Here is a 19,882-nt window from a genome sequence, read left to right on the forward strand (position 1 = left end):
CTGTTATACAGAGGGAAGTAAGTCAGAAAAAGAAAAACAAATATCACATATTAAGGCATATATATGGAATCTAGAAAAATAGCACCGATTAACCTGTTTACAGGGAAGACATAGAGACGCAGACGTAGAGAACGGCTTCTGAAAAATTTATTGGGGTGAAAAACTGCCCATCTGCTTCTGTTGCTTACTTGCTCAGAACATGTGAGCAAGACCTCCTTTCCTCCCCTCCATTCCCCAACCCCGCAGGTCCTCCTTCAGGAGCCAATCTGCTCTCAGATTGTCTGCCAGCAACCTCTTTCTTAACTGTGTGATTATTTATATATACAGTTATGCTTATTCTAGAATAAATAAAACATAGGTGAATGTTAACATAAATAATATACATTTATGCTTATTTATGTTATATAATGGAGAAGGCAATGGCACCCCACTCCAGTACTCTTGCCTAGAAAATCCCATGGACAGAGGAGCCTGGTAGGCTGCAGTCCATGGGGTCTCGAAGAGTCAGATACAACTGAGTGACTTCACTTTCACTTTTCACTTTCATGCACTGGAGAAGGAAATGGCAACCCACTCCAGTGTTCTTGCCTGGAGAATCCCAGGGACGGGGGAGCCTAGTGGGCTGCCGTCTATAGGGTCACACAGAGTTGGACACGACTGAAGCGACTTAGCAGCAGCAGCAGCAGCATGTTATGTAAGTATTTAGATATTAGAGTCAAATGTAAATCTGCAATAAATCCACAAGGACAGGGGCCCAATTTAATCATTTATGGTATCTTCACAATGCTTGGCACATAGTCATTCTATCAATTCAGAATTTCCAACCACAGGAGAAATAGTACCTTCCCAGCTATATTTACAACATACTTTCACTGTTTGCTGAATCAAACATAGAAGAAAAGAGCCCACATGTATTTATACACTACAGTTGTTTGCCTTACGTTGACAAAAGTAAGAAAAAGTAGTACACGTGGTGGTGAAAAGAAAAAGCGCTGGACTGAAAGTTAAGAGTTGCAGATTCTTGCCCCTGATGGCCATAAACTTTTTACCTCTCAGCTTCCAGTTCCTCACCTGTGAAACGTGGATAGTAATCCTCCAATATTATTTCTGATAAACAGGTTGTAAAGCTCATGTAAACTAAGTCAGTGAATTCGTTTTTTGTTTTTTGTTTTTTTTTTAATCTTAAGAGTCAGATGGAACACAAATTCTAGATTACACAATACTTTGAGGGCAACCAAAGTGAAAAAGAAAAAGACTAGCTGTTTCAATCTGACGACATCCTCATCCATTTTTTTTTTAACTTTTCTCTTTCTTCTCTTTCAGGACTCCATTCCCAACCCGCCGGGCCAATTCCCCCTTAAAGGAGGTAAGACTTTGGAATTAGGAGTAACTGTGCAGGGGATAGTCCATATCACATCACAGATGATTAACCACCAGAAACATCGTGAGTGTCCAACAGAGTGGGTGGGGGCGGAGGTGGGCTGTCAGGGCCAAGCTGATGCATCTCCATTCCTCCGAGCGGCTTCTGAGCTGCACTCACGTCCCCACGTTATCCCACCAGCCCTCAACTCTCCCACTAGTGAAAAGGCTGCCTCTGGACAGACTGGCCCATGGACCCAGAGAGGAACACAAAGCGCTATTGTGTTAAGAGCTTAACATCTAGAGTCAGGTGGTGTGGATTTGAATCTTGGCTCTACATCCCACCTGAGAAACTCAGTTCCTTATCTATGACATGAGAGTAATAATAACAACCTCACGAAGGTATTGGAGAAACTGTTAGATCTCTTCTGGAAACTGCTTTGCATGGTGACCAACATATAGTAATCATTAAATAACTGGTTACAGCCCAAATGCATAATGAAGTTGAGGGTTTGTCAAACAGACCTTCCCATGCCCCATATTTTTCTATCACTAAAGTCACTAATCAATAGGTTGTCTCTACTAGCCTCAGATTGGTGAGATGCAGAGTTAGGTTAACATGGAAAAGTGAAAAACTTTGAGACCATCTGATATATGTTTTCATTGCACAGAAAAGGAAAAGTAAGACCAAGTGAAGGGTCTTGTTCAGGGTATTGTAGAGTCAAACTTAGAACCCAGATGTCCTCATTTCAGAACACCAACCTTCAGTCCTGTCACCTTTAGAACCTAGACAGCAAGCACAGTTGGGTGACCAGACAGCTCAGAGGGAAAAACTAAGAGAAAGAGTGGGTCATCATAGGCACCTGGACAGACACACCAGGGCATGCTTGGGACCAGAGGACACACGTGTGTGGATACAGTTCCTCACACAAGAGCAATCACACCTGGAGTTCCTTCAGGACACCCTGAGCTCTGCTTCTCCTTCTGTTTGTCACCCAGAGACTTGGAAAGTAAGGGCAGAATCCCCTAAATGAGCAGCACTCTGTGTATTTCAAAGCAGACTGATAATTACAGCTTTGTCAACAATAGCTGAACTTTGGCTGAAATTACTTAGCATGAGACCTCGATTCCCACCAAGCCTCTGTAGACTGTCACATCAGAAGGGAGCATGGCATAATGCAGAAGCTAGCTAGCTTCTTCTGTAAACGACTAGACAGTAAACATTTTAGGCTTTGTAGATTGTCAACTACAGGGGGTCTCACAAGTGATCCCCTTTTCCTGCAGTCAACTATACTTTCCTCTGAGAGCATGTCCTTTTCTATGTTGTTTTTGTGTGAAAATGTCCTTTCTTTTACAACACGAGGTTGATACAGATGGGAATCAGGTTGGTTTGCATTTTACTCAGAGTTATTTTGTCTGTTTGTTTGAACAACAACAGGCAAAATAAGAAGCTGCCGATTCTGTACTGGTCACTGAAATTTACATTTTGGAGTCCTTAGTTTTGGTTTTGAAGTAATTATTTTGGTCTATAGAAATTTAAAATTTTGGCAGCCATGGACTAGAACACTTATCAGATCCCTTCTTATATGGGCCATCACTGTGGATATCAGAACACAAACTAATGTAAAACCAACCACAGTTCACAATTCAATGTCTTTGCAGCCAGATTTAAAAATGCTAATAATTCTCCCTAGGGCCATGAAACTCTTGTTAAAGACCTTCCCACTCTTACCCTAGATTTATCTTAGCCTCCATCCTATAAGCAAACAGCTTGGGGATTAATAGTCCTGTTTGGCAGGTGGTGAGCTGAGGCCCAGGGAATCAAGGTGACTTTTGGAAGGTCGTCTAGGGAACTGATGGCAGAGCAGGAGTCAGAATCCAGGGCTCTTCTCTAGCCCCACATGATTGTTGCCAAAACTCAGCCTCTGTCCACTGGTGCTGAATAGAAACACAGGGACAGAGTTTTGGGTGAAGTAGAAAAGAGAAAGTAGAAAAAAGCTTTTACTGCTTTGCCGGGCAAAGCGGGCCACAGTGGGTCCATGCCCTGAAGACGATGTGACCTACCCTGGAGGCAGTAGTGAGGAGTTGTGTTCAAGGAGCAGGGTGTGATCAGCTCATTCTTGGATTGGTTGGCAACAAGGTGAAATTTCAAGCATCGTCAACCTTCTGGGTCAACCTTCTGGTTTCAGTCTAGGGTCTATGTTCTTGTGGTCAGCAGTTTTCATCTGGAAAGGGGTCTGCTTCCTGTAAAAACAACTTAGGAATGTGTGTCAGGCCTTTATCTGTATCTTTCAGGAAACTGGGAGTTTAGTGATTCTGTTATGTGGCTGAATTATAGTCTATAGATTGTTACCAGTTTCTTAGCCCAACAGCTCTTCCTTGCTTCTACATCTTCACATTTCCCAATCATTGACTCTTGAGTCGGCATTTTAAGACAAGGACACAGGGGCTCATACACAGTTTCATGATGTGCTTTGGCCATAAAATGTCAGTGACCTACTGTGTGTGGTCCTTAATGAAAGTCTCCACCTGTCTTAACTTGACCACCTACAGACACGGTGGTCAGATGAGGTGGAAAGAATACCACCTTGGAGCAAGACCTGGGCTCCAGAGTTGACCTCCACACCAGCAGGCTGCGTTTTTCAGGGCAGGTCTGTAACATACAAAGATGGTGCACTGAATGAACGGGAAGGGTCCTTCCAGCTGTGATGCTTTATGATATTCTAACCTTTCCTTCAATATGTAAATACAGAAGAAAAAAGTCTAAAAAGATGATTCCTAATAATCTTGAGGAAGTCTGCAGGCTTCCTGCAGGAGGCACAGCCTCCTCCCCAACAAACCCCCTGTGAACAGGCAGAGGCAGTGAACTCCCTTTGGAAAAACCATGGCAAGACACTCCGGGCAGAGGAGCGCTGTTTCCCAGAGGCTCCAGGGAGGAGGCTCTGGGGGCAGCGTGTGGTTTGCCCCCCAGGTGGATGAGAGTGGAAGCTGGACTCTTACCAGGGAGCCCTGTGCTGCCGGCCGGTGGAAACTGTCCACTAGGAAGCCAGCAGCAGCCCAGAGCTTAGCAAACAGGGCCAGGAACACACACCAAAGTAACATTAACACAGGACGACACTTAGCTGCAGGGAAACCATGGAATGCCAAGCCTTTTCTGTAAGGAGAGGATGTCTGAGTCCCAGCACTCACCTCCCACTCCCGGCCAGGAGACTTGTCACCGGCAGACCGCCACCTCACCCCCACGCTCTTGTGCTTAGGACCCGGTGGCCTGGCGGCGGCTCAGCTGAGACTGCGGACAGCCAGGCAGGGCCCCGGGAGGAGGACCTTCTCCCTTCCTCTAGCAAACAGAGTCACTAGGGGCTCCCTCACAAAGCTGCTCAGAGGGACCACAGATACGACTCTTGTCTGCCACGCGGGGGCCGGGAGAGGGGGGCTGTGCTGCTTCTCGGCATCCTCCTTCCTGTCTCCTGCCTCCCGCACGTTCTGAATCCCACGCATTCTCATGTATGTGCTGTATTTGCCCCAACCCCAGAACAAGCCCCCATGCCTGATCGCCCCAGAGTTCCAGAAGCACCCACGTGTGTGTGCAGCAAAGCTGGCAGCAGGATTTAGGGATGTGGAGAGGCTGGTGGGGTGGTGCCTCCCAACATGGAAGCAGAATGGAGTTTCAGAGCCTACGTGATCGCGAAGCCTCTGCACTCTACCCACCAGGTGGGGCACTCTCAGGAGCACTCTTCCCTTGGGTTCAGCCCTCTAGCACACATACCCCCCACCCCCCACCCCCACCTGCTTCCATGTCCTTCTTCCCAATTTCACCACCCATCACTTCCCCTCAGAAACTCGGCAGAAATTCAAACTCCTGACTTCATTGCAAAATAATTTTGATCACCTCAGCCCCAGGCATTTCCAACATCCCAACAACCAAATATCAGTTCTTACCTGCATTCCATAGACGACTTGTAAATCAGTTTTTGTTTTATTCCCCAGCTAGGCAGGTGCGAGGATGTGATGGGATGAAGATAGTAAACACTGATGGGGCCTTTGCTTTGGGCCAAGCACTGGGCCGAGGGCTTCGTGATTCACTCGTGCAGTCTCACAACAAATCCCAGGATAATTATTAGCCCCTTGATAATTGTTAAGTAGGGAAACAGAGAGATTTACCAACTTGCCTAAGATTGCACAGCTAGCAAGGAGTGGGGCCTGACCTCAAAATCCAAGCTGATGTGCCTGGGAGCTCTTTGGCTTATCCAGGATGTCATGGTCAAGATGCTGAGTGCAACAGGACCGTGCTTCCGTAGTGTCCCCACCAGGGCTCCAAGGCCAGGAATCCCCCCAGGGCTCTCTGCACTCCTCCACTCCTGCTCCTGTAGCTGTTTGTCTTCCCGTCAGTGAAGCCTGCTCTCTGGTGTTGAGCTCCAGGCCACTAAGGCACCTCCACACATGGCTCTGCACGAGAGCCAGGGCTGTGGGGAGCATGAACAGCCCACGGCAGGGGATCTGGAGGCCAAATTCAGGCCCCAGCTTTGCAGTGGAGGATCCTAAGAACTGGGAGGATCCTCCCCCCACCCCCACCGTGGCCAGTTAAGATAGTCTGCCTTTCCTGTGAGCGTCACGTGCACACTAATATCCAGAGGTTGCTGGGGGCCCTGAGGAGGTGGAAATAGTGGATAGACCACCTGGAGGAGTCCTGAACCCCTCTTGTGTGTTCCCCATCTCGCAAACAAATATCTTAGGATTCTCTCACCACTTTCGTAATACCATTCCAACAATGTCCCATGTTTGCCTGGCTTGCAAGCTACTCTCCTCCCCCACTCCCTCTGCTAAAAGGAAAACGTGGGCATTTAAAAGAGATCAAATAAGGTTAGCTAATTGCAGCTAGTGAACCCACCCCCAAAGAAACAATACAAGCTGCCCATGGAAGGCAGTGAAACTAAACCAAGGAGCTGGTTGCTCAGCAATCGCCCGCTGTACCTGGGGTCATGTAGCTGGGATCCGGATGCAGGCTGCACAAGAGGCAGGTAGAGATGCAGCAGCATCCTCCTCCAGAAGGGCTGAACACAGCAACCAGAGACCTCACGTCTGTCAGGTGGACAAAGCTGGACCTAACTGCCCGGTCCGCTGGTTGTCGTAGTTTCCCCCCCCCCACACTAAGTGGGGATACAACTGCTCAGTGGTCACTGCTTTTCACGTAGTCACAGGCCTCAAAGAACTTATTTGCCTTTGTGTTTACTTTAAACCTATTCACTCAAAGCTCACTCAGAAAGTGTCTTTTTCTTAAGGCAGTGCTAACCGGGATCAGGACTCTCTCTAACAGAAATAAACTAGAAAATGGGCCACACAGAATAAGGTGGGACAGAGTCCTGGAGAGGCCATCAGAGTGCTAAAGCCATCTGTGTCTAATCCCTGCCCCTTGTCACCCAGAGGAGAGGAGAGGGAGGGGGAGATGCGGTGGAGGGCGGGGGGTAGACAGGAGGAGGGGAAGAAAAAGGAAAAGAATTCAGATCATCGAGGCGCATATTAACACTTATACTTGAATTTTTCACATACACATGTCACAAGTCTTTAAATCTAGGAGAAAAATCCCCATCCTTCACTTTGGAGAAGAGGAGAAAAAGAGAAACAGAGGCGGGGGAGGGAGGGAAGGACAGAAGTTAGAAAGGAAGGAGGGAAAGAAAGCAAGGAGGGAAGGAAAGCGAGTTTGTTTCTCAAACTGGCTTCACTACATGTTTCATCCAAGCTCTCTGGACACCACACGTGTTGTCTTAAATTTCTGCAAGCCCTGCTGTGCAAGCCCTGGGCCAGGAAATGGGAGCCAGACATGAGCAGATCTCTCTTTGCCTTTTCAATTAGACTTTAAAGGTGCTTCTTAAATACCCTCCAAAAATATCAATTCAATCTGCACTTAGTATAAGTGAATTTCCAGGAATTACACATCAAGTCAGATAGCTTTATCTTACATACTGCAACAGGTCAGGATTGAAGAGACCCCAAGGGAATTCCCTGGCAGTCCAGTGGATAGGCCTCTGTGCCATCACTGCTGTGGGCCCTGTTCAATACCTGGTCAGGAACCAAGATCCCACAATGTGCCATGTGGCCAAAAACAAAACCCTCAAAATCCCAAGGAAGCTTCAAGGGATTCAAATGAATTTTCACTTGATCTCAACTTGTATTTACTGGTGACTTTCGATGTTTAACACTGAGCATGTCAGAACAGCTACTCCTCAAATGCCGTCTGTAAACCCAAGGCTACCTAGCCCTTTGTTTAACGAATGGCCTATTCTGGAGTTTCTCCTTGACGAGTTAGCCAAGGAAACCGGAGCACTGAAGTCAGCTGAAAAGACCCTGAGGTTAGGGATTCACTGTGATTCCGAATTCCACTGACAATGGCGAGGCTCTCCCCTAGATGTCGCTATTGCGACTCTCCTGGATATCGCGCCAAAAGAGTGGAACTCAGAAGCCAGGACATGGTAGACGCAGAGTCATGAGGATAATTCCTCTCCTTCTTGGAAGGATTAAAGTATTTTCAACAGATGACGAAGGGCTATTCACATTGTCCTGAGACCATCCGATGGCCTCAAACACTTAGGTACATAATTAACAAACCAGTCCACCAGATAATGTCGTGGGCTCTGGTTTAACGAGCGTCTCATTGGCCAGACGAGCCTGCTAAGAGCGCTGCTAAGCTGTGCTACTTCAGAACCAAGGGAAGAGTTGGGGAAGAGGGGTCTACCGCGTGCTGGGCTATCTCCTCCAAGCCGTGTGCTGTACAGGCCATTTGACATCCATAACCTCATTGCATCTTCGCAACATGCACACGCTGGGGTTGACTGTTGCTGTCTCCACTTAACAGATGCAGTAATTGAGGGTCAGTAACAGGAAGGGACAGGTCTGATTTTAGAAGCCTTGACCAGAACCCAGGTGCTTTCTTTGAGATGCGCTGTGTCTGTTTTGCTCCAGTATTAACCTGGAAGGTACTTGGCACTCAGACCACACACTTTCTGGCTGGAGTGGTAGGTGTGGCTTGTTTTGCCCATTGGGCATTGTTGCGTCTTAATGGAAGCCTGACAGCCCCTGACTTGTTACTTGGCAGGGTTCAGCCCGTGAACCTGAAGTCACCTGCTGGCATTCCCCGGGAAGAGGAAATCCAGATGGCTCATTAGCACTTGTTTTCCAGGCATGCACAGCTGTCTGGTCAGTTTTCAGGCCAGTGTGTATGGCGGCTGCACACCCACTTCTTCCTACATTTAAAGCCTCTCTGCTCCATGGGAAAACTAAAAACCAGGGCAGAGCCCAGGACTAGGAGTCAGGAACTCTGTGCTCTGAGCCCAGCTCTGCCACTTAACCTACTGTGGGGTCTTGAGCCAGACCGTTAGTCCCTCTGGATTCAGCCTCTCCACTCACAGATCTAGGGTCACAGTTAGCTTGGCATCCGATGGTCCTCTCGGGTCTAATATTTTGAGATCTCAAGGAGGGTTCCCATCTTCACGTTGCATTGTTCTGACTTCTATCTAGAACATGACCCTTCCAACCACCTAAAGCAGCATCTCTCTCCCTATCTCTGTCTTCTATGCACCTGACCAGGAGGGTTTTGTTGGCAAATATTTCTCTCCAGGCTTCCTAACAAAGCCCAAGGAAATGTCATGATCCTTCTAGAAGAGACCAAAGCTTGAGAGGATGGCTTACAAATCTTGCCCACCTGAAGGCCTTGGTTCTCAGGTACTCACGAAGAACCTGAGTTGTCTGAAAGATGGAATGCCCGACAGAAGCAAGGGGTCCCAGACTGTGGCCCGGCCCCACCACTGACTCATGGGGTGACCTCGGACAAGTCTGCTATGGGGGTAGCATTGGGGAGCACATGTGTTATGTAGTTACCAAGGCTGGGCCAAATGATTTCTCAGGGAAATTCCAGTTCTATGAACCATGAAAACCCTTACAGAACCAGGTTGTTCATAACTTAGGTTATTCCCAGACCTAAAACACTCTGTTCTACTGCCGCAGGTATCCGGAAATCTTAATGCGTGTAGACAGACTCCTAGATGGGGTAGAGCAACGTGCTCAAAAGATAGATAGTTGGAGCTGGGACTGACTTCGTGTCCCTGCAGCAGGCCTGGCAGTGTACAGCTGAGTCTACACAGCCGTCTAAAATCAGCTAGAAGGGCCCTTCTGGATCATCTGATCCACCCTGCTCTTCATCTAGCATGAGACACAACTGCCCAAAGAAAAGTCCTAGGTTTTAACTCCCGGGCCATCCACTTGCCATGATGTGCGGACTGTTCTCCCCTCCCCTCCCTAGTCTTTAGTTCTTCAAATTAAACCCCTCAGTGCAGCTAATTTGGTTGGGAAATAAATGAAACAGAAGTGTGTTTTGCTCCCTGCTGCTAAGTCGCTTCAGTCGTGTCCGACTCTGTGCAACCCCATAGATGGCAGCCCACCAGGCTCCCGATCCCTGGGATTCTCCAGGCAAGAACACTGGAGTGGGTTGCCATTTCCTTCTCCAATGCATGAAAGTGAAACGTGAAAGTGAAGTCGCTCAGTTGTGTCCGACTCTCAGCGACCCCATGGACTGCAGCCTTCCAGACTCCATCCATGGGATTTTCCAGGCAAGAGTACTGGAGTGGGGTGCCATTGCCTTCTCCGTGTTTTGCTTCCAATGCTCCCCAAATTCAAACTTCCAGGAATACTATAGGATTCCTGTCTCATAACCAAAAAAGATTACATCATGGGCTCACAGGGTGATAAGGAGACTCAAAGCCACATGGCTGATGACCCATGGAATATTCATCTAGGTCTTGACAAGAGCCACATGACTCTCACACCAGCCCAACACATCACTGAACAGCACTAACTGGTCCAACATTTGAGCTGCCAGCACTGTGACTTGCAATGTGTGTTGTATGTCCTTAATGAAAGTCTTCCCACTGCCTCCTCCGGGAAATGGGGACAAGAGCGGTATTCGCCATTAGCTGAGTGCATCATCTCCTTAAACTTCCAGGAGCCATGCTGTTTGGGCCCACAGAGCCAGCCCCCATCAGCCCTGGCCCTCCTAACAGCCTTGAAAGTCGCTAAGCACCAGCAGCATGCCTTCCCTAGGCTCCTCTCCACATTCAGCAGTTCCATTCCACCGAGAGCTCCTCTGGAGCCCTGCTTCCCCAGTCCCTTCCCTTAGCCAACTCAGTGATGTCATTCTTCAAGAGAGTTGCCTCTGTTTTCCCATCTTTTCGAAACATCTAACAGATTCTTTAAGAAAAACTAAGATAAAAAAAAGAAAAGAAAAACTAAGATACACCATGGCATTTGACTTCAGGAAATGCAAAAGCTTCAAAAGTAAGTTTTTTTTTTCCATCCTTGGGTTTCTCAGAATTACAGCTGAGGTCAACCCAACAAACATACAAAGACCAAAGGGGAAAGAAAAAAAAAAAAGAACCTGCATGTGTGAGAGGCGAGTCCAGGCTTGTACTTCTACATCCACCTGTTAAGAGAAGCTCACCTGACAGATGCCATGAGTGGCAAGGTGTGAGGGGTCCTTGGCCAAGGAGGAGAGTTGTTCACGGTGTGACATGCTGGCCTGAGCCGAGGGCTTGAAGCTTAACCTCCCATGTAATCTAACCTGACCTGCAGAACCAAGGACAGAATGAAGCCAGGTGTCATCCAGCCCGGAAGGGGAGGCCAGGCCAACCATCCGCATTCCCTTCCTCAAGCCCTGAGAGCTGAGCTGACATCCACAGAGGGAAGGAGTAGAGACAGACTACATGATTCAGCTCGACAAACATTTACAGAGTATCTTCTGGGCTGGCAGTGGGGGTATGGAAACAGTAGTCTCTGCCCTGAGGATTCATGGTCCAATGGAGAAGGCAAATAAATGGAAGGAGAGGTCAGAGAAGGGTTCCCAGAGGAGGTGGCTACCAGGCAGTGCTTTAAACAAGGCACAACTTGCCAGTGAAGAGGGGGATTCCAGATGAAATGGAAAGCCAGCATGGTGTAATTGGGGGCATCCCAAGGGCCCAACCTCCAATAGAATGGTCAAAATTCCACTCAGGCATTAGAGTCAGACAGCCTCAGCTTGAATTGCCCCTCTACCACTGACCAGCTGTGAAAATGTGACAAGCCACATAACTTTTGAAAGACTCAATTTCCTTATATACAAGAGAGAAGTTTCTAGAGTACCTTTCTTGTGGGGTGATGGTGAGAATGAAATAAAAGAATGCATGTAGCAGGCTTAGCCGAGTAAAAAGAAAATAGCCATCCGTTATTATGTACTAGCTAGCATTGTTATTCCCAGCACCACTGCTGCTACTGGTGGAACAAGTTCAAGAGGCAACAGGGGGAAGAGGGAAGGCGAGGGGGGAGACTGCAGAGTTCATTAGGGATTAGAACACAACGGAACACAAATACCATGGGGAGGAGCTTGGCCCTGATCCCACAGTCACAGTGGGTCAGAAAGGGGTTCCAAGCAAAGAGACACAGCCAGACATGTCTCTCTGCGATTCCTTTCGACCTGACATTCCATACCCCAAAAAGAGAAGGCTGGGCCTTCTCATAGCCACAGCACATTTAAGAATGAACAGCCCTCTGTTCCCTGGTGGCCTAGTGGTTAGAATTCAGGCTTTCGCTGCCTTGGCCTAGGTTCAATCCCTGGCCAGGGAACTGAGATTCCACAAGCCCTGTGAGGCATGGCTCAAAAAAAAAAAAAAAAAAAATAAGGAGGAGCAGTCCTCGTTGCCTCCTTGCTATGACTGCATACCCCAAGAGTGTGGGCTGCAGGCAGGATAAAGCTGGAGGATGAGTGAGGGGTAAAATCAAAAGAACGAAAGAAGAAGGGCAGCTGGCCCTCCAGCCCTTCTCACCCAAGAGACCTGTGGACCAGAGCCTCTTCATGCCTCCAGGGGAGATAAGAATGAAGACAGACCCCTGCTTCTGCTGGGGGTGCCTCTAGCAGTGAGCTTGTTCAGACAGCAGGGGGAACTCTTCACTTAACTTTCTACCACTGCAAGCCCCCACTGTAAGGACAACCAGGAGGGATTTTCCCAGGCCAGGACAGAGGGCAACGGGGAAGACTGTGAGTCCAACAGATGCTACTCTAAAATCCCCGTGAGCAAGCCCGCTAGGATGTGGCCGCCTCAACCGAATGGCTGCCTAGTCTCTGACAGATGGAATCATCAGTTGTCTCTGTCATCTCTGGTGACACCATCAAAAAGATGTCAATGTCAGATCCTAGATCTGCCAGTTCTAGAGATTACGGAAACCAAGACTCAATGAGAAGAAAAAAATGCCCAGAATAAGCTGAGTTCATGAGTCTTGCAGGAAATGTATGGCTTGGTTCTGTGCATACAAAATAGTTACTATACTAAGAAATGAAGCTGCCATCACCAGTGAATACATTTAAAATATTCTGATTTCTTAAATTCCACAATGACATAAACATTGTCTTTTCTCCCTGCCAAGGAAGCTCCATATAGCAGGCTGCCTGCTTAGGTCTCTATGATCTTATAGCCTTTTAAAATTGAACACCAGGATGTGTTTACCTCCTCTGTCTGGCAAAATGGCCTTGGGGAGGAAGTCTGGTCTCTGAAATCAGATAGACATGGGAGTGGATATCAGGGTTTCCTCCAACTTGCAATGACCTTTGCTGTATTGCTGACCATGTCTGGACATCAGGGTGAGCTTTGCAGAGCTATTCTGAGAATTCAATCAGCTGGAATACACAGAAGCACACTGTTAAAGGAAGGATGGCAATAATTATTACCAGCCTTAGTGTTCTAACTGCCATTGCCTGGCTGAGTGACATAGGACAATGCACTGAATTTGTCTAGTGCCCACACTTTTTTCCATCTCTCAAAGGGACTTAGTCAGCCCTCTCTCACAGAGCTGTTGCAAAGATCCAGTGAGGTGGAGTATACGAAGTGACAAGAATGGCACCAGGTACATATAGGAAGTCAGGCCCTGTTGGTTTCCTTCCTCCAACTTCCACAGTCTTTTGTTAAAAGTCCATGTGGAAGCAATCAAGTTTAAAGAGAAAAACTCCTAAGGTACTTGATGGCAAAATGAGAAATAAACAGGTTTTCCTTTTATCCCCCAAATGGAAGCAGAATAGTAATTGTCTCCATCAAAGGGTCATGGGAAAAGATCTGCTATCTCCTTTTCCCAGAGCAGAGAGAGGCATTTAACATGTGGTCTTATTTTCAGGGAATTGCTCAGAGGACATCTCATGTATCCTGAAAAGGGCTCCATTCAAGAAATCATGGGCCTACCTCCAAGGTCAGTAACCAAAACCAGGAACCCCAACCATATGAGGGTCACTCCTGCGGCCTTTCTCAGGTTTCTGGGCCAGAGGTCACAAGCAGAGGCTCACGGCCAAATGTGACCTGCGTGTGTATTTTGTTTAACCTGTGTGATAATTTTTATAATTTGAATTTTAATGGCATAGGGGGAGAGGGGAGAGCATTACTCTCAAAAGCTGCAAGATTCCTGCTTCCTAAACCTCATCCACTCCTTTAAGTTTGCCTCCCTGGCCTGTGAGGGAATCGGTGCTCCACCCCCACCCTTCTTCATTCATCTACGGCCTGCAGGCCAAGGGTACTGTCCTTTCCCGCATACATGGGAAGCAGGCTCTTAATCTCTGCCTCTATCAAGTCATTCACAAGAGAGTCACAAAACTTCCTGGTGTCCAGATTGATAGCTTAATGACCATGTTGGCACAGGCCCCACTTGCATATTGCAGCATGCTTCAGGTAAGAGGTCCCTTAGAGACGAAATAATAAGAGGCATTTATGCTAGGATAGATGAGGTACAGAGGAGATGGCCAAGATTCTCTGCAATAGCCATCCTGCTCATTTTCAAAATTCAATTTTGCAGTTAGATTAGTTCTCATTCTTCAGTTGAATTGCAATGAGGTTTAAAGGGAAGCAATTAAAATGAACATCCCAGCTTCCCAATTCTGAAAGATACCTGGACCCATCAGGGCTGATTTTAACTTGTCAGTGAAAAGACTCAGAGACTTGGCTTCTGACACCAACATGTCTGCTTAGAGGGCCTGCTAATTCTCTGCTCCTCTATAAATCCCAGCTGGGAGGAATCCCTTAATGTGAACTTAAGAGGTCTGCACAATGATGTCTGGCTGCCCTTTTAAAGAGAGGAAGACATTTAAAACTTCAGAAAATGAATAGTTAAGGGATGCATCTGAATGTGAAAGAACAGACTGAGGTTCTCCTAGACTTCTTGACCCCTGAATTGGTTACTAACTGAACCAAACTGAATGCTTTTTCTCTGATACTTAGTGCAATGCTTACCCAATAGCAGTCCCCTGTTGATCAAATGTTCATTGATTGATTGAATATATGTCCATGATAGCCCAAAACTTATAAGGTATACAGTCCAGGAACTTATCTGAAAAGGGAAAAGTAAAACTTAATAATAGAATGATAAAATGATTAAGTGGAAAACAATTACCTCTGGAGGGGGTAAAGGTCTAGGACTGTGTGTTTTCTGACCCTTCAGCTTTATGCTTTAGAGAAAAAGCAGAGGGATGGTTTTGTACCTGTACCTTAAACATTTAGCAATGCCTAGGAGTAACATGGAAGGTATTCCAGACAGCTGAACCAGCAGGCAATATTACAGAAAACATGGGGCTTGAATGGGGAACCTTGAATAAAAGTTTCAAATTTTCCAATCTGCATCCGAAATTTGCCTAATGACTCTGAGGTCCTTTTGTCTTTCTCCTTTCAGTGTCAAAGCATATAAACAAAACCCAGTTGTCTTGGAACAAAGATGGCATCATCCATGGAGTCAGATATCAGGATGAGAACCTGGTGATCCAGTTCCCAGGTTGGTACTTCATCATCTGCCAACTGCAGTTTCTTGTGAAATGCCCAGAGCATGCCGTCGACCTGAAGCTGGAGCTCCTCATCAACAAAGACGTTAAAAAGCAGACCCTGGTGACAGTGTGTGAGTCTGGAGCACAAACCAAGAACATATACCAGAACCTCTCCCAGTTCTTGTTGGAACACCTCCAGGTCAACACCACCATATCAGTCAAGGTGGATAAATTCCAGTATGTGGATACAAACACCTTTCCCCTTGAGAACGTGCTGTCCCTCTTCTTATACAGTAGTTCAGACTGAACCACCCCTCCTGGCCTTTGGGAAGAAAGCAACTCCCTACCACACAGCACTTATCCTTCCAGACACTTGGGGAAAACAAGAGAACTTTAGGCCAAGACTGAAAACACAAAGGGAATTAAATAGTACACTTCCATCCCCTGGGAAGATCCAACCCAGGGTTAAAAAGAGACTTTTGAGTGAAGTATCGTCCAGATAGAAGGTGGGGACGCAATGTGGCATGGTGGACAGAGCCACGCATGGGAACCAGAAGGGATGGATTTAGGCCCAGCCCAATCACTAACTCACTGTGTGACCTGGAGCTAGTCCTTTCCCTTCCCTGGAACTTGGATTTCATGTCAGAAAAGCCAAGGGGCTGAGTTTTAACCTTTCCAAGTCTCCTCCATCTCAGAAGAGCAGGAAAAAAAAAAAAAAAGGTCTCTCTCATCACAGACCTGAGAACTAAGATTCCAGGCGCTGTTCCCGAAGCCCCCAGCCAAAGGAAAGGCCCCCACATTGGCGTAAAACTGATGGTACTTAGGAGCCTTCTGGCTGTCATGTCACTCGGGATTTGGGGATGAGGTTCAGGGCGCCTTGCTTGACAAATGGAGTGGACAGTAGGATCTAAAGTGTGCAAAACTGACCATCCTGAATCTAATACCTTGTGGGTATTTGGAAAACCACCCGGCCAGGCTTGACTCTGCCGGAACTGAGACTGACAATAAGACAACAGGCAGCTTTTGTTTCCCGTCAGGAAAGTGCCGTGCGTTCGGCAAGTACTCAGTCAGCGCGCAGCCGCCACGGTGATCAGCCGTTTGGTAAGAGAAGAGCGGCTGCTGTCTCCCACATGAACTCTTTCCCCACTTCAAACAGCTCTCAGGAAACCATTCTGTGGAGGGTTTTTAAGGCCTCACTGTGTTGCTGACAGACGATGATGACTGAAAATGGTGAGGACTTGTGACTAACGGCCGCCTCCTCTCCTGATCTGGGTGATGAGGCCATTTCAACCTACGTTTACATGTGTCCATCCGCGAGGGAGCACCTTGTTTGCTCGAGAGAAGGACCACTGACTTGAAATGTAAGCTCGTGAAGTTATGCTTCAGAGGAAAAAGCAATGCCTTAACTGCTATGTAAAGGAAGGGAGTAAAATTTGCATTTTTCTCAATTAGGAGGAAAGAAGAGAAAGGAGTAGGAACTCGGGAAAGCTTGTCAGAGAAGGGCTAGAAATGATTTAAAAGAAGGGAAGTAAAAACAGCAGTGGTGGTGTGGATGAGAGGGACTTCGGAGAATAAAAACGGCTAAGGGAAAGATTAAAGTAATTTGCTGAGCCAGGTGTTACATTGACCGCTTCCTAGGTCTCCACTAAGAAATGTTCAGTGAAGTCTACATTTCTCTTCAACACTTTCTGGAGCAGATTCTTTGGGAGGAGTGGGCATTGGAAGAGATGTTGAATTCAGCAAATCAAGTGGTCTGTGATAAAAAACAAAACAAACAAACAAACAAAATAACATAGGTTTTGAGGACCCGAAGCCACAGAATAAGGGGGCACGTGGCATTTACACCCTAACTCTGTAGGACAAAAGAATCATGCTTAAACCAACTCATGCATTCTTGAAAAAGTATCTGCAACCTAAGCATGTGGAAAATTTTCTACTGTCTCATATATTAATTTGAGAAAGTTTCCATTTTCATTTTTAACCAACACTCCAGAGCAGAGGTACCTGATATTTACCTCCTGAGGGGTTCCTAATCTCAGTCTCTGTCAGGCAATGGCCTGAAAGCCAGCATCTGAAGACACAGAATTTAAAGGAATCCAGTAGCAAGACAAACAATTAGAATAATAATCATTAATAACCCAATGTAGGGATAATACAGAATCCCTGGTGGCTCAGATGGTACAGAATCTGCCTGTAATACAGGAGACCTGGATTCAATCCTTGGGTTGGGAAGACCCCCGGAGAAGGGAATGGCAACCCATAGGGAGTGGATGGCCTAGAAAGTTTAAAATGGAATTCTGTCACTCCCTGAGTGTTACCAACCCCCTGGTAATGCTGTGAGCAAATGACACCATCTACACAAGTAAAATACGTCATTTTTCAAACTGGGAGTCCAGGCTGCCTGAACGTATGCCTCTTTGGTAAAAACTCATCTGGTGCTCACTCATTCTACCCTCTCCCATCCCAAACACATAATTACACACACACACACACACACACACAAACTATACTTGTAGAACTTGCAGAGGAGGGTGATGGACAAGTTGATGAATAATAACAAGTGAGTATAAATGTATTTCTGCCCTTGGGAAAATCCACAGGACTGTCTTTCTCCACATTTGGGGACTTCTTCCTCACCCCATTTCTCCATCACACATGGATGCCTCTGTAACTTCCTCATCCATTTCCTTCTCAGAATCCCCGCATCACACAATTCTTGGCTGGGAGAAGGGCCCTGTACATCTGGGGGCAGTGGGGGGGCTGATAGGATCAGGCACTAAAGAAAGGGGTGCTGGAGAAACTGGGCAGGACTCACCGAACGGGGGAGGCTTCCGGAATCCCTGAACACTGCTGACTGTCCTGGTACTGGGGACAAAGCTGTTGAGAGCATAGAGGAGCACTGCCCTGCGGCAGGCCTCAGTCCTCAGGGATTCCTCTGTTTCTCCCTGACTCTCTCAAAACAATCCAGGATCATCATTCTAATGTGAGACAGGTGGTCTGTAGATTTTTGTACATGGTCAAATCACGGAAAAAGTTTAGGGTCCCATGATGTAAATGTTTCATCTCTCGGAAAATGAAGAAATACATGATATGAACAATATTTTGCAGTAAAAAAATTAAAAGTTCTTTGTTTTATTTGAGGTTACATAGATAGGTGAGTGTATATATGTGTGTGTAAGTAGGTATGTGTGTATGCATGTACATATATGTATACTCTATGTATGCATATGTGTATGTGTGTGTGTATACAGTTTCCCCTAATAATTGTTTTACAGGTCATCTGCTTAACCTGGGGTCAGGGGAAGAAGCCTGATTATTGCTCTGGGCACTGCAAAATTTATATATTCTTGTATTTATTTTTAATTATGAAAAGAACAGAAAGTAGTATTTCTCCCATGACTCACCAGTATTTAATAACTATTAATATTTTACTATATTTGCTTCTGCTTCTTTTAAACAATAAAAAATACAGGTAGAGCTGAAGCCTCCCTGCTCTGTTCACTTCCCTGTGCCCTCCCCAGAGCTAATACAGCCTGGGAGTTTGCATGTTCCCTTCACTTGGTGGCTCAGATGGTAAAGAATCCACCTGCTATTCTGCAGGAGACCCGGGTTCGATTCCTGGGTCAGGAAGATTCCCTGGAGAAGGGAATGGCTACCCACTCCAGTATTCTTGCCTGGAGAATTCCAGGGACAGAGGCGCTTAGGTGGGGCTATAGTCCACAGGGTCATAAAGAGTTGGACATGACTGAACTGAGTGACTAACACTTTCACTTATATGGTTTTATATTTGTTTTCCCATAGGAATATATAGTACAAGTCTGTGTGTTTTTAAATTTTTCAATAAATGATATCCTACTTTATATGGCATGTTGTGACTTGAAATTTTCATATAACATTAAGGTTCTGAGATTTATCTAAGCTGACACACACAGATCTATTAATAGCTCATTCATTTAACTGCTATTATACTATTTCATTGTTTGAATACATCAGAGTATGCTCATTCTCCTACGGATAAGGATGTGGCTTGCCTTCTGATCTTGCTGCAATAAGGATCTTCCTGCATACTTCCCATCCCTTGTTGCCATTTTTCAATACAGCAAAGGGATTCTCTTTAAAACTTAGAAAGAGCACCCTAAAGCTACTACGTTCACCTTGACCAGTGAGGGTTTACAGTCCTCTGTGGTTGCAACTCACAAGCTGGAGCCTTGGAATCTAAAGAGCCATTTCTGTATTTCCTAAGAACCTCTCTGCTCTGTGCTACCATCCCACACAAAGTCCGGAGTGCCAGTGTGGTGCCAGGCCCCAGGCCAGGTGCCAGCCTGTGTGCCACGGCTCTGCCAGGCTACTGCAAAATCAGCTCTAGTTAGCGTGTGCTTGGAACGTCTTGCCAAATCACTCCAGGGCTCCCCTGGACCTGGTTCTCTTTCTGGAGAATGAATGAAAAATCTAGTCTGCAAGAGGGGTAAACGCAACACCAGAAGGAAATTTCTCCCGAGACTAAACATCCATGTTCCTTGGCTCAGGTCCCTTTTCTCTTCAAACTCCACACTGTCTCTCTGGGTGACTGAACCAACCCCCTTGCCTTCAAATGACACTTTCTTGCCAATGACTGCATCATCTCTACATTCAGTTTGGTTCTTTTCCTAAAATCCAGTCCAGTACAGTAGCTATTGTGCTCTAGTTCTGAGACCCTGCAGTGGGAGACTGAAC

The 19,882-nt window shown here is 46.6% G+C and overlaps 1 protein-coding gene across 1 annotated transcript in view; it reads left to right on the plus strand.

The window, feature by feature from the left end:
- The window catches only part of TNFSF8 (TNF superfamily member 8), a 31,553-nt gene extending 12,291 nt beyond the window's left edge, over positions 1–19,262 (plus strand). Inside the window, exons 2-4 of the mRNA XM_005901081.2 lie at positions 1,324–1,366; positions 13,543–13,614; positions 15,082–19,262. Coding sequence (XP_005901143.1) covers positions 1,324–1,366; positions 13,543–13,614; positions 15,082–15,476 — 510 coding nt within the window. The 3' untranslated portion in view covers positions 15,477–19,262. The remainder of the gene's footprint in view (positions 1–1,323; positions 1,367–13,542; positions 13,615–15,081) is intronic.
- Positions 19,263–19,882: the final 620 nt, after the last annotated feature.

This window comes from Bos mutus, chromosome 8 (genome assembly GCF_027580195.1).
Source record: "Bos mutus isolate GX-2022 chromosome 8, NWIPB_WYAK_1.1, whole genome shotgun sequence".
Lineage (NCBI taxonomy): Eukaryota > Metazoa > Chordata > Mammalia > Artiodactyla > Bovidae > Bos > Bos mutus.